This window comes from Gorilla gorilla, chromosome 9, assembly GCF_029281585.2.
Source record: "Gorilla gorilla gorilla isolate KB3781 chromosome 9, NHGRI_mGorGor1-v2.1_pri, whole genome shotgun sequence".
Lineage (NCBI taxonomy): Eukaryota > Metazoa > Chordata > Mammalia > Primates > Hominidae > Gorilla > Gorilla gorilla.
Genome location: NC_073233.2, coordinates 64,128,382 through 64,149,276, shown reverse-complemented (window position 1 = coordinate 64,149,276; position 20,895 = coordinate 64,128,382). Strand labels below are relative to the sequence as shown.

Sequence of the window (20,895 nt, the reverse complement as noted above, 5' to 3'; positions counted from 1 at the left end):
AAGAAAATGGAAAGAAAACAAGAAAAATAAAGGGCAGTATCACAAAAGGTAGAGAGCTGCTTTGAATATCCCTAGTTTAGTTTACCTGAAACAAAGTTCAGTAGAAATAGAATGAGGAAAACTGCCGAAAAGAGGGGAAGTTTTTGGTAAAAGATCATTACTGTAATAGTAATAATCATGTTGCTATTGTATTGTAATCTAATATATATGTAAAGTTCCTTTCTTCCACTGAAGGAAATGATGAGAAGAAACTGCACGTTGGTGACTGAGTTCATTCTCCTGGGACTGACCAGTCGCCGGGAATTACAGATTTTCCTCTTCACGCTGTTTCTCACCATTTACATGGTCACGGTGGCAGGGAATCTTGGCATGATTGTCCTCATCCAGGCCAACGCCCGGCTCCACATGCCCATGTACTTTTTCCTGAGCCACTTATCCTTCGTGGATCTGTGCTTCTCTTCCAATGTGACCCCAAAGATGCTGGAGATTTTCCTTTCAGAGAAGAAAAGCATTTCCTATCCTGCCTGTCTTGTGCAGTGTTACCTTTTTATCGCCTTGGTCCACGTTGAGATCTACATCCTGGCTGTGATGGCCTTTGACCGGTACATGGCCATCTGCAACCCTCTGCTTTATGGCAGCAAAATGTCCAAGAGTGTGTGCTCCTTCCTCATCACGGTGCCTTATGTGTATGGAGCGCTCACTGGCCTGATGGAGACCACGTGGACCTACAACCTAGCCTTCTGTGGCCCCAATGAAATTAATCACTTCTACTGTGCGGACCCACCACTGATTAAGCTGGCTTGTTCTGACACCTACAACAAGGAGTTGTCAATGCTTATTGTGGCTGGCTGGAACCTTTATTTTTCTCTCTTCATCATATTTATTTCCTACCTTTACATTTTCCCTGCTATTTTAAAGATTCGCTCTACGGAGGGCACGCAAAAAGCTTTTTCTACCTGTGGCTCCCATCTGACAGCTGTCACTATATTCTATGCAACCCTGTTCTTCATGTATCTCAGACCCCCCTCAAAGGAATCTGTTGAACAGGGTAAAATGGTAGCTGTATTTTATACCACAGTAATCCCTATGCTGAACCCTATAATTTATAGCCTTAGAAATAAACATGTAAAAAGAAGCATTAATCAAAGAGCTGTCAAGGAAGAAATACTTTTCTTAAAAATCAGTATTCTTTTGGTTTCTAAAGCCCTTGCCAGACTTTTTTCTTTAGCTGAGAAATATAGTGCATCAATGGAGAACATTGCAGTTTTCAAAACTTTATTTATTTTTATTTTATTATTATATTTTGAGATGGAGTTTCTCTCTGTCTTAGGCTGGAGTGCAGTGGTGCGATCTCGGCTCACTGCAACCTTTGCCTCCCGGGTTCAAGCAATTCTCCTGCCTCAGCCTCCCGAGTAGCTGGGAACACAAGCACACACCACCATGCCCGACTCATTCTTTGTATTTTGGTAGAGACAGGGTTTCACCATGTTGGCCAGGATGGTGTCTATCTCCTGACCTGGTGATCTGCCCACCTTGGCCTCCCAAAGTGCTGGGATTACACGCATGAAACACCGGCGCCCAGTCTAAAAACTTTATTTTCTAAAACTCAAATACATACAATTTTGTTCACAAAAGCTTTTATGTTTTAAGTTGTCATTCATCTTGTTCAGCAGTTATTTTAAGTTCTTTGTCTTCTGTGTACAGAATGGCTTTGTACCTCCATGCCCTTAGGTTTAAGTAAGATCATGTGGCTATTTCTGGAAGATAAGATTAAAATTCACATATGCCACTTCTCAGCTGAATACTTCATTGATTGTTAGAGCATTTTTGAGTGGATCTGTAGTTTTTATTTTTTCCGTGGTGACCAGCAAGACTTAATATAGTGGCTGCCCAGTCAGGAGACATGGAACACTGTTCTCATCCGACTCACAATGGCAATACAAAATGGCTGATAAATAACGTTTTCATAAGCTACTATGATATGTGGAGTTTGCTTGTTTCCCTAGCACAAAATAGCCTAGTCTGATTGATGCCATATTAATTATACAAATTCACACAGGCTGAATTATATAACGTAGAAAGAGAACATCACAAACCTCGAAGAAATCACATTTGAGATTTTGTTTTGTGTTCTTGTAGTCATTTTTAATGCTTTTACATACACGTGTGTTCAGTTAAAATTATTTATTATAATTACCATTTGAACCTACTCATGATTAATGTATGTAGTTTTAAATGTCAAATAATATTACAAGCCATATATAAACTCCTGTCTCACTTCTACCTTACCACTAACTCCCCATAGATAATACTTTCTTGTTATTTCCTTTGGAAATTAACCCATTTTAAATTATATGCTTGTATTCCTCTGTACTGATTTTTTAAATATGCACATAATTTATTGACATCTGTTTATTAAAGATAAGGTGCCATCATTCTTTCACCAATCACTTCATTCTTACCCTACAATGATCACTTCTTTCTCTTCATTGTCACAGTAGGATCACATTTCAATTTTTGGCTTAATCAGTATTTACTGTTAAAATTACTATGAATGTATCATTAATAATATCTGAAGTATACTATAATACTTTCAGCATCACTAACACTAGTATTAATTATTAATAATATGAGTACTACTATGATTGTAATTCTCTTCTTGCACAGTTACTGGATTTTCATAAAGTTGACAATGGCCTCCAGTTTTGCTCTTCTTTTTGTATAGTAGCTACTTTTCCCCAAACTGTCACTAAACTGTAAAGCACCTTTATAGGGTCAAACACAATAGATGATCTATAATTTCCACTTTTTTTCTCAGACGTTCTCTGTCCTCCCATTGGATTCTGCTCTGTTTGCAGAGCTGTTATTTGAAGATAATGATTCCAATCATTGGTTTAAGGCATTTCATTCATTCAACTTGATTACATGACAATATGCAACAAACTGGAGATTCAACAAAAATAAGACAGAAAAAAGTCTTAAAGAGAGTTTTATGGAACAGTTAATGAACTTTCCTGCTGTTATCATGAGTGGCACAAGGTCAGAGATAACTAGGTCGATGCATGTTTGTATTTTTCTGCAATGTCAGAATTTTCTTGATGCTATTTCAATCATAAAATCCATGAGCTACATGGGGTTCCCAAGGAGGCAATTCTCCTTAAAACTTCCTGTTCACTCAGTAGTCAGAGCCATGGGCAAACAGGCTCAAGTCATTCAACAAGTCAGTCAATATTGCAGTCCATGAATTACAGTATATTTATTCAGTCTATAAATGTAATAGATTACACATTGTACAACAAACAAAGTAACATTTATCATCAAGAATAAAGGGACTGGAAATGGGTTAAGGAACCAGTCCAGTGAGAGTGACATGAACAAAAAGAATAGCCTACTCAGGCCCTGGTGGTCCATCAATAACCTTGTAAAGAAGAGTTTTCGTTGTGGGCAAAGCCTTCAGTGGCAAATGCAAGGTGCTTATGTCAAGTGATAACAAGATGGTGTCTTTTAAGGTGGCTGTTTCGAGCTGCTGAAACCCTGCTCTTTTATGGCCACAGAGTCCTCTAGTAAGAACTGATAGTGGAAGAGTGACTTTGTTATGTCCTTATCTGGTTGGATGCAGTCTTTCTTGATTAGGCAAAACATCTGGCCCTTGTTGGCATGATGCCTTTAAAAATGTAAGATGAAATCATTTTCTAAGATGGAGTAACTTATATCCAGGGGGCTCTATACTACGATTCAGCCCCCGGTTCCCTTCTACACTTTCCTTTACTCTTACCATTTCAGCCTTAGCTGAAGGGCTGGGTGCAGTGGCTCATGTCTGTAATCCCAGCACTTTGGGAGGCTGAGGTGGGTGGATCACCAGAGGACAGGAGTTCGCCACTAGCCTGGCCAACGTGGTAAAACCCTGTTTCTACTAAAAATACAAAAATTAGCTGAGCATGCTGGTGGACACCTGTAATCCCAGCTATTTGGGAGGCTGAGGCAGGAGAATTGCTTGGACCCAGGAGGCAGAGTTTGCAGTGAGCCGAGACCGCACTGTTGCACTCCAGCCTGGGCAACAAGAGCGAAATTCTATCTCAAAAAAATAGACTTAGCTGAAGAATTATCTCTTCCTGCAAGGTTTCTTTAACACATTCAGAATGTGTAGTGTCAACTGAGGAATGATGAGATTCATAAATTTAGAAAGGTGGACTTTCTCATAAAGGGTTGTAGCCTGTAGGGTGACCGTTCTGACAGGCTGTGAAGCATATCCTCCAGCTAGAAGTTGGAAAGAGACACTTTGACAGTATGAAGAGTAAGACAGGGATTTATGCTGAATGGGATGACCAAATATATTACACATATATGATAATACATATTCAACAGGCTATAGAAAAAACTATGAATATTCACAAAGAAGAGGCACAGGCATGAATAGTAGGCTAATGTAAGCAATGTGCATCCCATGTTCCCTTTGGAGTGGGGACTTAACATTTAAATGTGTCATGATTAGACTCTATCCACCAAAAGGTGAATCAGAGGACACCAAGGCCCTCTGTGCACAGCCTCTGTTGACTGGCAAGAGCCACTAGGTTATTGGTGGTCTCTTATCAAGAAGGAATGCGGTCAATTGCTGTGTTGAAACCGCAAAAAGAGAAGTCCAGTGTCAGGTGGTTTGCAGAGATCAGTGGTGGTGCGAGTCTCACAAGGGCAGGTTTCTGTTTAACCCTTATTGTAGAAAGCCTAATGGTGTTTAGCAAGGGAGGGGAGATAACGAGCCATGTCTGATCTCCCATCTGTCATGGCAGGAACTCAGATTTTAAGGTTTTTCTGAGGTTTCCTTGACCAAGAGGCAGTCTGTTCAATTGATTCGGGGGTTAGGATTTTATTTGTATTTCTCATTAGGTACCTCATTATGATTCACCCACAGATTCACAATTATATTATTGCATTCATAACATGGTTCTATAATTATATGCATGTAAATCTGTTCCTTCCACTATTTTAGCAAGTTCTCAAAGGAAAGGACCACATCTTTTTGTTTTTATATTTTTACCACCTTGAGATAGTGTTCTATAAAGGGAGGATGCCCATGTTTTTTTTGAAACTGTGAGAACAATCCCTTCCACTTTCTACCTTTGTCTGTAATCATGGCCAATTACAGATTTCTCTCCATGATACTCGCTTCTCCCATCCTAACAGATATTCAAGGCAGAACAATAGATCATTTAGTTTAAGAAAACCATGTTCAAGTTCTTTATCATAAATGGCCCACTGAAAGCCCATCAACGTGAATCATAACTGAGCAAGAATTGGAGAAAGTAATTTCATTGGCACCAGACAGGAAAGATCACATACTACATCCTATTCTTCATAGCAGAGAGACAGATAACAATAAATGCTGAACTACAGTAAAAGGTGTTAAGGGAAATATTTGTGAGGAATAAATCTTTGTAGCAATGCATTTTCCTTGATATGCAATCATAATTATCCATAGCATTTGGGAAACAACTGACAATTTTTATCACCTTTATAAATGTTAGTTTTGATCTTTATAGCAAGGTTATAATGGAAAAATCAGCCACTGTGCAATAAAATTATTTTAAAATGAACAGAATTGCACTAGGCTGTCTGGGACAGAGGCAAGGGAAGGGCTGAGTCATGATTTAAGGTCCAGGAAACAAAAGGGACCTCATTGTTGCTCAGACAGAAAAGAGGTTTGGTGGGAATCAGACAACAGGTATATATTGAGACAACGAAATATCCAATCCTTGAAAAAGTAAATTCTTGTGCATCACTTTTGCATAGCCAACCGTCCTAAGATTTATGCCATGTGATAAGCTGATGATAAAACATTCTCTTCAAGTTGAAACAGAATACTGTTGTGGAAAAATATTTGGCTTTGTAATTATTCAGAACTGAGCCTGAATCCTAGTTTTATTACTATTTTGTTAGCTGGGTAAACTTAGAGAAGTTCCCTCTCCATATCAGTTTATTCAAATGCAAAACCCCATTTCATGGAGTTATTGTGAATATCAAATATTATTTTTAATATACATTTTCCTCAATTGCATTTTGAGGCAAGTATGCTGAGTTCCAGTGTGGACTCAACTTCATGAAAGTTTTTTAACATGGGAAACATGATAGAAACAATAAGTTAAATATGTTAGTTATTCATTTATTTAACATATGATTATTGTCCCTGTCAGTCACTTTCATCATAGGCAGTCACCAGCCTCTTCTACCTGTTTCATTGTTTCTTCATCAGTCTCTTCCTGTTGTATTGTTTCATCTATCTGTTTCTAAAACATTTCATGTTTTTTTCCAGAAATTATTTGTACCTAGTATTACTTGTTTACATATCTTAGGCATCCCATCAAAATGCAAATCCCTTTGTTGAAGAAATCCTTTTAAAATATTTTTATTATTCAGATTAAAAAGTATTGAAGTTTGTACTTAGTACATATTCTTGTGTGAACTTGATAAAGGACAGACAATGGAGGAAATATGGTAGTGCTCTTGAGATGGGAAGGACAATTACCTGAATTCAGGTTTCATGAGAAGTTAAGTGTCCTCAGACTATTTTAAATTTGTTTTTCAGTATTGTATAAAGTGCTATCCTCGTTGGATAACAGGTGATTGCTTTGAGATCTACTGAAGTATAAAATATAGATTTTTTTCTAACATCTTGATTCAAGATAAAATAGTACAACCAATTAGTATTTCCCTTGAGAATGTTCTCCACTGTGATTTCACTTCTAATTACCTCTTCTTACACATTTGGGGATTCTCCTGAGATATATGCTGATGCCAGTCATGTGGGTATATATCTTTCAGCACTGGCCAGAATTTGATCTTTGGTGTCATGAAAAAGACACCCTTATTTTCACAGGTAAGAAAGGAAATGTTTTTGCATATTATTTTTCAGTATCTAATAATGTCTGTATTCACTTTCTTAAACTGTGTACATTTTAGATAGCAATGTGTTTAAATAGGTAGTTTTGAGGCAAATTTGCACAGACAATGCATTTTCCATGAAAGAAAATCTGTAGGGAGCTTACTTAGCTTCATCTTTCACTTTTTTGATATTACCAGTGTTATTGAAACATCCTGGTAGAATTTCATAGTATGGCTATTTCAGCAGATGTTTTCACTGTTATTAGTTTCAAGTAATATTATTTTTGTGTTTTCCATTTGCCTAATGTCTTGATGCCTACTGTCACCAATCGCCACAAGAAAAAGGCAAGTTGAAAATAATTTAAGTCAACATAGCTTAATTAATCATATAAAATTTTTCTGATGTCTAAGTAAAATAAATGCTCAAACAGGCTTTCTATTGTGACCATTAAACATATGTGAAAGTGGTCCATTAGCTTCAGTATGTGGAGCTAACGAACTTGGGTGAGAAGATCTTAAGTTCTCTTGGGTTCTCTTATTTTATAAGATTCTGGGTTCTTTTCCAATGCCCTATTTTTGTCTAGAGACCTAGTTTTTTACAAGCAATACTTGTGCCTCAGTGAGACTTTAGTTTTCAGAATATTATTTTATTTTTTTCAACAAAATACTTGAAACATAAATCAGCCTGATTATAATCAAATCAGTCTGATTATAATCAAATCAGTCTGATTATAATCAAATAACTAACTTGTGTCAAGGACCTTAAACAGTAAGTTGGTGAATGAAATTCTCATACCTATTTTTCTAGGCTGCACAAGTAGTCACAGAATCATTCTCGGGTCATTATCAAATTCATCATCATCAAAGTTATTGACTGCATTTGAATGTTTGTTTTGAGTGCTTCTTGCCTCTCAGCAGCAGTGGACAGATTTCTCATGGGCTCTATATCTGTATATTAGCTGTCTCTGATTGCCATTGTCCCACAATGCTAGAATTAAAATATGGTTAATGATAATGGTCTCCACTAAAAGTGCATGTCCAGATGACCGTGAGACCTGAGCAAATTTGCAAAGCTCCTTAGAGACTAAGTCAGGACTAAAACCAAGAACCTGGATTGAAGAAGTTGCTCACCACCAGAGAGTTAAAAGAAGCCCTTGTGCCTTCCTTCTTGCCAATTAAGTTACAATTCATAGGCATTATTCTAGATTCTTGGCCCAGATTTTTCATGTTCTTTACAGTTTTGGCACTGATACCTTGGCTGGCTGGCTTTCTTCTTCCTCATCCATCTCTTATCTTTGTTAGAGTGCTTGTCACTATCATCTGTAACTCAAAGACAACTCTAACTCAAGATCCTCATTTATTCATATTTGTTTCCTGGGACAGGATAAGGAGGCAATAATATTAGATAAATTGAATTTTAACATTTTGGAAACAATTTCTGTCATTACCCAACCAGTCAATGGAACTGAAGGAAGAGATAGACCTTTCTGGGAAAGTAAAATATTATAGAAGGAGAGCACCGTTCTGAGAATTATAATATATGATTCGTCTTCTGATTCTTCTACTTATGAGTTGTAAGCTGGGACCAGAATGTCAAATTTTCTGAGCCTGGTTACTCACCTAACTAAATTTATTTCTACTATATTGTCCACTGCTCTATTTCTAGCATCCAGCACCATGGCTGGAACTCGAAAAATGCTCAATAATTATCTGCTATAAGCACGCATGCATACACAAATGCACGGCTGACAACATATTGCAAAGTAAATTAGTGTTTTTTAACTATAAAATTTCACTTTAATAAGAGTTTAACGGTTGTTGTAAGATCTCATACAATTTAATAGAAAATATGTGTCTGATATTCTTAGATTAGGTGAAAAATAAAGTGCTACTCGTATTGATTTCCTGAGACTGCTCAGAAGAGATAAGTTTAATCAGCTTCTGACAAGTTCTCCACTAATGACATTTGCTCATGTCTGAATTGCCCCATGGAAAAAAATTAGATGTAAATTTCATTTTACGCAATTGTTAGTATACTGAAATTTTTTGTTAACCAAAATTTGGAGACAGATTAACACATATGATATTTTAACTTAATTTGATATTTTATATATTTAAAATAATTTGTGATAAATTCAGTAAATGCATGTCTATATAAATTATAAGCTACAAAATATAATGAATACACATTAAACCACTCCCTAGAATTGTAAGTAATTTCTGTGCATTGTTTAAAGTAAATGCACAATTTAATAATTTTCCCATTTAAATAATCTATAATCCATTAAGCCAATAGTAAATACTAAAATAGTCCCTCTTTCCAACCCTGATCTGAAATGTCATCTTTGTTATATGCCAGATCACCTATATACATATAGTTGTTCCTGGACTTTCTATTCTGGAACATTAGTTAAAGTGTATATTTTTTTCCAATTTCATGTCAATAACACACTGTCCTGAATACTGGTTTTACAGCAAATCTTGATATCTAATAAGTAACTCTGCTTATTGCCCTGAGAGATACTGACTCTTCCGGTTATTTTATACTTCCATATAAATATTAGAATCAGCTATTCCACAAGAATTGTGTTTGAATTTTGATTGGAATTTATTTGACTCTATGGATCATTTAGGAAAGATTGACCTTTTTATGCTATTGAATCCTTCCGTTAGGGAACAAAGATTCTCTCTCCATTTTTAGTTCTTTCTTTCTCTCTGTTTTCTTTCCTTTCCTTTCCTTTCCTTTCCTTTTCTTTCTTTCTTTCTTTCTTCTTTTCCTTCCTTCCTTCCTTCCTTCCTTCCTTCCTTCCTTCCTGCCTGCCTGCCTTTCTTTCTTTCTTGACGAACTCTCGCCTCTCTCTGCCACCCAGGCTGGAGTGCAGTGGCATGATCTCAGTGCACTACAACCTCTGCCTCCTGTGTTCAAGTGATTCTCCTGCCTCAGCCTCCTGAGTAGCTGGGGTTACAGGTGCACACCTCCATACCTGGCTGATTTGTTTTATTTTTAGTAGAGACAGGGTTTCACCATGTTGGCCAGGCTGGTCTCGAACTCATGACCAGAAGTGATCAACCCCTCTTGGCCTCCCAAAATGCTGGGATTATAGGCATAAGCCACCATATCCAGCCCATTTTTAAGGCTTTTTAATGTTGTGTGGCAATGGCATCAAAGTGATCACATAATTTATTCTGGGTATATTAGCAGGGAGTAAGTATAGATTGAGAACCTGAAAACATTTTTTTAATCATCTTAGGGTGATTGAGTTAATTCCTTTTATCCTAATGGCTAAACTACACATCAGGGTTAACATAATGGAGGAATAGGAAATTCTTTGATATAGGACTTCTTTATACAGCTATATAAAAGAGCATGTGAGCCAAGCAGGGGACTATAATGTTGGTTCTATGCAGCATGAATGTTGTAAAATAGCAAGAAATTAAAATATAGGAACAAATTAAAACATAGATTGATACCTCAAAGATAATACATATGAAATTTCATATAGAATTGAGATATTGATGAAGGAGCATAAATACACTTGTTTAACCCAACAGACAGGCTAAATTGGGATGTGCAAACTGGAAAAAATGCTTATAAACACATGATATCAATGTTTAAGACTCAAACGAAAGGCTTTATTTACATAAGTTCCCAAAAACTAACTTATAAAACAAAGAACCAATATACACATCACAATGAAAAGCACTACTACCAAAAACAACAAAATATATAAATACACCTTTTTAGGTTCAAGACAGTAAGTTGAACTAGGTGAGATATATAGTATATTAGCAGATCACCGAATGGGGATGTATGAGATAAGCTTCTCAGTGGGATTAGTCACTTCATCTCTCTAGGATTCAGTCTCTCAGTCTTCAGAATGAAGACCTTTGCCTGCATTATCCTCAAAGTCCTTTCTACCTCTCCATGTAGCTTTGTATGTATATGTAAGCAGGTCAGTAGAAGTTCTAAGCATTTCAAAATCTCTGTTACAATTTAATCTTTAACATATAAGTTATCTAGATTTTTAAAAGAAATTTCCCAAAGCATAAGGATACTTTCGTTTATAATTTTGCATTAAGCCTCCAACTTAATTGCACACTGTGATTACAAATTCAGCCTCAATGGAAACCACTTGTTGCAAATGTTTAGACTTGCTTCATAGTACAACTGTTCATCTTCAGTTACAGAACTGCTACTGAGATAACATAACTAAAGCCTTTTGGCTCTTTTTATACAAAGCATGATATTTAACTAGGGTTTTAGTGATTTTTAAAAAGTTTCTCTTTCTCCTTAGATAATCAGACCAATGCCTCTCATATGAGATGAAGAAATGTCCGAAGAAACTATACTGAACTGACAGAATTTGTTCTCTTGGGTCTAACAAGCCGTCCAGAGCTGCGAGTTGCTTTCTTTGCACTGTTCCTTTTTGTCTACATAGTCACTGTGGTAGGAAACTTGGGGATGATTATTTTAATCAAAGTTGATTCTCGACTTCACACTCCCATGTACTTTTTTCTCTCCAGTTTGTCCATTCTAGATCTGTGTTTCTCCACAAATGTCACTCCCAAAATGCTAGAAAATTTCTTATCGGAGAAGAAGACCATTTCCTATGCAGGTTGTTTGATGCAGTGCTATGTTGTCATTGCTGTGGTCCTCACAGAGCACTGCATGTTGGCAGTCATGGCATATGACCGCTATATGGCCATCTGTAATCCATTGCTCTACAGTAGCAAAATGTCCCAAGGTGTTTGTGTCCACCTGGTCATTGTCCCTTATGTCTATGGCTTTCTTCTCAGTGTGATGGAAACCTTAAGGACCTCTCCTTCTGTGGAACAAATGAAATCAACCGTTTCTACTGTGCTGATCCTCCTCTTATCAAACTGGCATGCTCTGACACGTACAGCAAGGAGCTGTCCATGTACATAGTAGCCGGCTACAGCAACTTCCAGTTCCTTCTGATCATTGTCACATCCTACATGTTCATCCTTGTCACTATCCTCAGAAGCCGTTCTGCAGAGGGAAGGAAAAAAAGCTTTTTCCACATGTGGCTCCCACCTGACAGTTGTCACAATCTTCTATGGAACCCTCTTCTGCATGCATTTGGGACGTCCCACAGAGGAGTCCGTGGAGCAGGGGAAAATGGTGGCTGTGTTTTATATCACAGTGATACCCATGCTGAACCCCATGATCTATGGCCTCAGGAACAAGGATGTGAAAGAAGCATTTAAAAAAGCAATAGGAAAACAAACATTGGGAAAATAAAAATGCTAAGCTATCATTAAAAATTTGTGAAGTAATGAGATATAGTATCATTGGGTTAGATGTCACATTTTAGGCTACATTTGCACAATTCATTTCTAATTTTCTGTTAGGTAGCTGACTGAGTTAAGCTTCCTGAAACTAGCGGGTTGAAACGGGAAGAGTAGAAGATTCCATTTAGGCTTGCACGGTGGCTCACGCCTGCAATTCCCAGCACTTTGGGAAACTGAGGTGGGTGGACCACGAGGTCAAGAGATCGAGACCATCCTAGTCAACATAATAAAAATACAAAAATTAGCCAGGTATGGTCATGGTTGCCTGTAATCCCAGCTACTTGGGAGGCTGAGGCAGGAGAATCACTTGAACCCAGGAGGCGGAGTTTGCAGTGAGTTGAGATAGTGCCACTGCACTCCAGCCTAGCAACAGAGCAAGACGCTGTCCCCCCACCCAAAAATAGATGCCATTTAGGCAATTTTCTCATTCCTGCTTGTAATAGCAAGTGTCACTTCTTGCAAAATATAGTGGTTTAAACCAAACTGAATTTTTGCCTTATTTTGTTTTGATATTTTGTTTTGTATTTAGTCATTCCACTAAAGTTATTTTGTAAATCATGATGTTTAGGTTTAGTTGTATTTAAATATCAACATGAGCAGGGAGACTCACCCCAGTGCAAGTAAATTACTATATTCTTACTTTCCTTCCATTTCACTTATCATCATACTGTGAAGGATTCTAATATGACCTCAGCCAAATTACAATATTCCTTAATCTTTAGAGGTTGTTAGAGAAGGGTCAACACTGCTGACGTTAAATCAACAATCAGCAAGTGTGTGCTAAAATTTTCTTATTTAGTTTCTCCATTGATCAACATTATATCTTACAATGTCTTTTTTTTTTTTGAGATGGGTGGAGTCTCCCTCTGTCACCCAGGCTGGAGTGCAGTGACACGATCTCAGCTCACTGCAGCCTCCACCTGCCGGGCTCAAGCAATCCTTCCCCCTCAGCCTCCCAAGTAGCTGAGACCACAGGAGCATGCCACCACACCTGGCAAATTTTTATGTATTTTTGGTAGAGACAGGATTTCAACACATTGCCCAGGCTGCTCTTGAACTTCAGAGCTCAAGCAATCTGACTGCTTCTGCCTCAAAAAGTGGTTGGGATTACAGGCATGAGCCACCATACCTGGCCATCTTAAAATGTCTTAGCAGCAAAGGCAAATACACCATTATAATCTGTGTCAGAAAAGGGGACTTGTGGTCTTCATGGACCATTGTCATAAGGGAATTTCTCATAAGTGTGAAGCCATGGTGTCAAAAAATTCCAATCCAGTCAGGCACAGTGGCTCATGCCTGTAATCCCAGCACTTTAGGAGGCTAAGGTGGAAGGATCATTTGAGCTCAGGAATTCGAGGTTGGAGTGAGGTGTGACTATGCCACTCAGCCACTTACTTCAGCCTGAGCAACAGAGCAAGACCCTGTCTCTGAAAAAATAAAATAAAATAAAATAAAATCCAAGTATCAGGAAAGAGTTGGAATCAGATTACTTGGCTGTTTACCCAGCCATCTAAAGATTCTTCTCACCCTCATGGATGATTTGAGGACCTAGAACTCTCCTTCTGTGGTGCTAATGGAAGCACATTATCCAACCATCTAAAAATTGGAAACAGACACAAAACTGTTAGGGGTCACAAGCTGAATTACTGCATAGCAAGAGAAGCAATACCTAGCAAAGATGTGCCAAAGATCCTAAGTACTGACCAAGCCTGATGGTGTTTCTTCTCACATCTAACCCTGCTTTAAAAGTTAAAGGAATGGATAAGGCAGTAATATAAATACAATGGCTATCATCATTTTGTTATATTGATATTATCCAATAATATCTAACCATTAGTTCAATAAAGACATCTTTGGATTTAAAATAATTTTGCCAGTAGAGGTACAATTTATCGTGTTAATTTTTATGCTTAGGAGAAAAGGGAATATGATCTTCAGAGACCTGTGAGCATTTATTAAAATCTTATTGACTGATAGATGGCCCACACAGTCTTGTGTTCTAGACCATAATTCTACTGAGTCAATGTTAATGTTCCATGATCACAAATAACTGAAAGAAAATTAAACTTTTACCTTCAACACACTCACACACAGTTTTATGTGTGTGTGTGTGTGTTTTCCACAAAGCAATTCTCCAATTCTCTGTGGACATCAACTTTTCCTACAATTCAATTCAGTTCTGACACTATCTACCTGGCATTTGCCTCAGATCACACAGGCTCAGCCCCACAACACTCCTTTACCTCCCATCCCTCAGCCACTTCAGACACTGATGGCAAATCTGTGATCCAGTTTTGCAAGATAGCTCCAAAGTGCTCTATGTTATTTGAAGAAAAAATAGAGTATAAAATTGGAAAAAAAAATTGCCAGGCAGGGTGGCTCATGCCTATAATCCCAGCACTTTGGGAGGGAGAGGCAGGAGGATCACTGAATCCAGGAGTTTGAGATCAGCCTGTGCAATATAGTGAGATATTGTCTGCACAAAAACAAACAAACAAATGCAACAAAACTAGTCACGAGTGGTGGCACATGTCTTAGTTGCAGCTACTTGGGAGGCTGGGGTGGGAGAATTCCTTGAGACTGAGAGATTGAGGCCACAGTGAACCTGTATTGTGCCTCTGCACTTCAGCCTGGGAAACAAAGAGAGATCCCATCCCCAAAATAAAACAATAAAAAATTAATAAAATTAGGGAAAAATTAAGAGGACATGATCATCACGTCCTTTGAAAAGATGTCAATTTCATATGCAAATTCGAAAGTCAGGATTATTTGAGGTAGAAGGCCATACTTCTTCATACTTCAAAGATTATTTGAAAATTTGAGGATTTCAATAACTTACAATAGAGTGGGGGTAGTAAGGAGTAGCCTAGAACCAAGTGATAAGTGTGGTGCTGTCAGAGTCCAGGAACAAAACTTTATGTTGGGTTGATTATAAAGCAACATAATCCCAAATCTACTTAACTCTTCACCTATAATATAATAAATGTATTTTTTTCACTTATCCATTCACATGTTTAATGGCTGTCATGTGGTTGATATTGTGTGATATTCTTGGAGAACAAACAAAAATATATTCCCTGACTGATACTGCTACCTGATGGTATGAGAAGTAGGCAGAGACCAATCAAAATTTACAAAAATGTTTAATTTTAAAATGAGCTACTGAGGCTTAGAAAGGTTGGATCAGTTTGAAGATGTCCCAGAGGAGAAGGAAAAACAGCCCACCTTCCTGGGCTTTTTAGACAAGGAGACTAATAAAGGCTCATGTAAATGACAGTTCCAAATTGAAGAGTAAAGTATTAGTTTTCTTCAGCTGCCATAACAAAGTAAACACTGAATGGCTTAAGATAACAACAATGTGTTCTTGCACAGATCTGGAGCTAGAAACCCCAAATCGAGGTTTCTGCAAGACCATCCTCCTTTCTGAACTGTAGAGGAGAATCTTGTTTCTTCTTTTTGCTTCTGGTAACCCCAGGCATTTCTTGGCTTGTGGCAACATAATAACAATCTCTGCCTCCATCTTCACGTGGCTGTGTGCTATGGTTTCAATGTTGACTCCAAATCTCACGTTGAAATTTAATTTTCATTGTGATGGTGTTAAGAGGTATGACCATTAAGAAGCGATTCAATCAGGAAGGCAAAAAGAGTCAAACACCATAAAATATTTGAAACAATTTATTCTGAGCCAATTATGAATGACTGTGGCCTGTGACACAGCCCTCAGGAGGACCTGAGAACATGTGTTCAAGGTGGTCAGGGTGCAGCTTGGTTTTATACAATTTAGGAAAACATGAGACCTCAATTAATGTATTAATATCATTGTTTAATTTTAGTGATATACAATATAATCTCAAATTTCTAAAATATTTTGCAGATAAAATCCTACAAATGTCAAACCACAAAACCTTATAAATGTATATACCATTAAAATTAATAAATTAAAAACGTCTGAGTTGCCCTGGATCCTGAGACAGATGCTGCATCTTGGAGTACGTGCTAGAGGCATGGGATGAGTTTGGTGGGTCAGTGTGGTCTCTATATATCTCTGGGTGTGTGAGGGGTGAGTCCCAAGGTAAGCAAGTAGGATGGGAAATATTATGCACCTTACTGGACTTTCTACAGTATCTAGCAAAATACTTAATATTATGTAATCATCAAAAATGCAATAATGTTTAAGACACTGTGTCTGGTTTCAACCTATTCATAGTCTAGCATTATGAAACATGCACTTAAAATGAACTGTAATAAAATGTGGTAGCTACAATATGAGCAATATGAGCTAAGGGCTGTCAAAATGCAGGAGTAGAGATTATTAATTTTACATGGGAGCCTCCAGGAAGTGTTTAAGAGAAGACAACATTTGCATGATTCAAGTAAGCAACCCTTGAGTTAAGTTACCTCTTTCTTTTTTTTTTTTTTTTTTTTTTTTAATTTTTTTTTTTATTATACTTTAAGTTTTAGGGTACATGTGCACATTGTGCAGGTTAGTTACATATGTATACATGTGCCATTCTGGTGTGCTGCACCCACTAACTCATCATCTAGCATTAGGTATATCTCCCAATGCTATCCCTCCCCCCTCCCCCCACCCCACAACAGTCCCCAGAGTGTGATATTCCCCTTCCTGTGTCCATGTGATCTCATTGTTCAATTCCCACCTATGAGTGAGAATATGCGGTGTTTGGTTTTTTGTTCTTGTGATAGTTTACTGAGAATGATGGTTTCCAGTTTCATCCATGTCCCTACAAAGGACATGAACTCATCATTTTTTATGGCTGCATAGTATTCCATGGTGTATATGTGCCACATTTTCTTAATCCAGTCTATCATTGTTGGACATTTGGGTTGGTTCCAAGTCTTTGCTATTGTGAATAATGCCGCAATAAACATACGTGTGCATGTGTCTTTATAGCAGCATGATTTATAGTCCTTTGGGTATATACCCAGTAATGGGATGGCTGGGTCAAATGGTATTTCTAGTTCTAGATCCCTGAGGAATCGCCACACCGACTTCCACAATGGTTGAACTAGTTTACAGTCCCACCAACAGTGTAAAAGTGTTCCTATTTCTCCACATCCTCTCCAGCACCTGTTGTTTCCTGACTTTTTAATGATTGCCATTCTAACTGGTGTGAGATGATATCTCATAGTGGTTTTGATTTGCATTTCTCTGATGGCCAGTGATGATGAGCATTTTTTCATGTGTTTTTTGGCTGCATAAATGTCTTCTTTTGTGAAGTGTCTGTTCATGTCCTTCGCCCACTTTTTGATGGGGTTGTTTGTTTTTTTCTTGTAAATTTGTTTGAGTTCATTGTAGATTCTGGATATTAGCCCTTTGTCAGATGAGTAGGTTGCGAAAATTTTCTCCCATGTTGTAGGTTGCCTGTTCACTCTGATGGTAGTTTCTTTTGCTGTGCAGAAGCTCTTTAGTTTAATTAGATCCCATTTGTCAATTTTGTCTTTTGTTGCCATTGCTTTTGGTGTTTTGGACATGAAGTCCTTGCCCACGCCTATGTCCTGAATGGTAATGCCTAGGTTTTCTTCTAGGGTTTTTATGGTTTTAGGTCTAACGTTTAAATCTTTAATCCATCTTGAATTGATTTTTGTATAAGGTGTAAGGAAGGGATCCAGTTTCAGCTTTCTACATATGGCTAGCCAGTTTTCCCAGCACCATTTATTAAATAGGGAATCCTTTCCCCATTGCATGTTTTTCTCAGGTTTGTCAAAGATCAGATAGTTGTAGGTATGCGGCGTTATTTCTGAGGACTCTGTTCTGTTCCATTGATCTATATCTCTGTTTTGGTACCAGTACCATGCTGTTTTGGTTACTGTAGCCTTGTAGTATAGTTTGAAGTCAGGTAGTGTGATGCCTCCAGCTTTGTTCTTTTGGCTTAGGATTGACTTGGCGATGCGGGCTCTTTTTTGGTTCCATATGAACTTTAAAGTAGTTTTTTCCAATTCTGTGAAGAAAGTCATTGGTAGCTTGATGGGGATGGCATTGAATCTGTAAATGACCTTGGGCAGTATGGCCATTTTCACGATATTGATTCTTCCTACCCATGAGCATGGAATGTTCTTCCAATTGTTTGTATCCTCTTTTATTTCCTTGAGCAGTGGTTTGTAGTTCTCCTTGAAGAGGTCCTTCACATCCCTTGTAAGTTGGATTCCTAGGTATTTTATTCTCTTTGAAGCAATTGTGAATGGGAGTTCACTCATGATTTGGCTCTCTGTTTGTCTGTTGTTGGTGTATAAGAATGCTTGTGATTTTTGTACATTGATTTTGTATCCTGAGACTTTGCTGAAGTTGCTTATCAGCTTAAGGAGATTTTGGGCTGAGACAATGGGGTTTTCTAGATAAACAATCATGTCGTCTGCAAACAGGGACAATTTGACTTCCTCTTTTCCTAATTGAATACCCTTTATTTCCTTCTCCTGCCTGATTGCCCTGGCCAGAACTTCCAACACTATGTTGAATAGGAGTGGTGAGAGAGGGCATCCCTGTCTTGTGCCAGTTTTCAAAGGGAATGCTTCCAGTTTTTGCCCATTCAGTATGATATTGGCTGTGGGTTTGTCATAGATAGCTCTTATTATTTTGAAATACGTCCCATCAATACCTAATTTATTGAGAGTTTTTAGCATGAAGGGTTGTTGAATTTTGTCAAAGGCTTTTTCTGCATCTATTGAGATAATCATGTGGTTTTTGTCTTTGGCTCTGTTTATATGCTGGATTACATTTATTGATTTGCGTATATTGAACCAGCCTTGCATCCCAGGGATGAAGCCCACTTGATCGTGGTGGATAAGCTTTTTGATGTGCTGCTGGATTCGTTTTGCCAGTATTTTATTGAGGATTTTTGCATCAATGTTCATCAAGGATATTGGTCTAAAATTCTCTTTTTTGGTTGTGTCTCTGCCCGGCTTTGGTATCAGAATGATGCTGGCCTCATAAAATGAGTTAGGGAGGATTCCCTCTTTTTCTATTGATTGGAATAGTTTCAGAAGGAATGGTACCAGTTCCTCCTTATACCTCTGGTAGAATTCGGCTGTGAATCCATCTGGTCCTGGACTCTTTTTGGTTGGTAAACTATTGATTATTGCCACAATTTCAGCTCCTGTTATTGGTCTATTCAGAGATTCAACTTCTTCCTGGTTTAGTCTTGGGAGAGACAAGCAAATGCTGAGAGATTTTGTCACCACCAGGCCTGCCCTAAAAGAGCTCCTGAAGGAAGCGCTAAACATGGAAAGGAACAACCGGTACCAGCCGCTGCAAAATCATGCCAAAATGTAAAGACCATTGAGACTAGGAAGAAACTGCATCAACTAATGAGCAAAATCACCAGCTAACATCATAATGACAGGATCAAATTCACACATAACAATATTAACTTTAAATGTAAATGGACTAAATTCTCCAATTAAAAGACACAGACTGGCAAGTTGGATAAAGAGTCAAGACCCATCAGTGTGCTGTATTCAGGAAACCCATCTCACGTGCAGAGACACACATAGGCTCAAAATAAAAGGATGGAGGAAGATCTACCAAGCAAATGGAAAACAAAAAAAGGCAGGGGTTGCAATCCTAGTCTCTGATAAAACAGACTTTAAACCAACAAAGATCAAAAGAGACAAAGAAGGCCATTACATAATGGTAAAGGGATCAATTCAACAAGAGGAGCTAACTATCCTAAATATATATGCACCCAATACAGGAGCACCCAGATTCATAAAGCAAGTCCTGAGTGACCTACAAAGAGACTTAGACTCCCACACATTAATAATGGGAGACTTTAACACCCCACTGTCAACATTAGACAGATCAACGAGACAGAAAGTCAACAAGGATACCCAGGAATTGAACTCAGCTCTGCACCAAGCGGACCTAATAGACATCTACAGAACTCTCCACCCCAAATCAACAGAATATACATTTTTTTCAGCACCACACCACACCTATTCCAAAATTGACCACATAGTTGGAAGTAAAGCTCTCCTCAGCAAATGTAAAAGAACAGAAATTATAACAAACTATCTCTCAGACCACAGTGCAATCAAACTAGAACTCAGGATTAAAAATCTCACTCAAAGCCACTCAACTACATGGAAACTGAACAACCTGCTCCTGAATGACTACTGGGTACATAACGAAATGAAGGCAGAAATAAAGATGTTCTTTGAAGCCAACGAGAACAAAGACACAACATACCAGAATCTCTGGGATGCATTCAAAGCAGTGTGTAGAGGGAAATTTATAGCACTAAATGCCCACAAGAGAAAGCAGGAAAGATCCAAAATTGACACCCTAACATCACAATTAAAAGAACTAGAAAAGCAAGAGCAAACACATTCAAAAGCTAGCAGAAGGCAAGAAATAACTAAAATCAGAACAGAACTGAAGGAAATAGAGACACAAAAAACCCTTCAAAAAATCAATGAATCCAGGAGCTGGTTTTTTGAAAGGATCAACAAAATTGATAGACCGCTAGCAAGACTAATAAAGAAAAAAAGAGAGAAGAATCAAATAGACACAATAAAAAATGATAAAGGGGATATCACCACCGATCCCACAGAAATACAAACTACCATCAGAGAATACTACAAACACCTCTACGCAAATAAACTAGAAAATCTAGAAGAAATGGATACATTCCTAAGTTACCTCTTTCTATCTTGGAGAGGACTTTAATTAGGACTAGAATAAGACAAGCT

General features: G+C 37.8%; 1 protein-coding gene and 1 pseudogene across 1 annotated transcript; both read left to right on the top strand.

Annotated features, from left to right (window-relative positions):
• The first annotated feature begins 240 nt into the window (after positions 1–240).
• On the top strand, positions 241–1,177 carry LOC101146797 (olfactory receptor 5M8-like). The gene is given in 2 exon segments (XM_019036054.2): positions 241–1,128; positions 1,130–1,177. Coding segments are annotated over 2 exon segments (936 nt in total).
• Positions 1,178–11,374: 10,197 nt separating this feature from the next.
• On the top strand, positions 11,375–12,139 carry LOC101149672 (olfactory receptor 5M5-like; annotated as a pseudogene).
• The last annotated feature ends 8,756 nt before the right edge of the window (positions 12,140–20,895 follow it).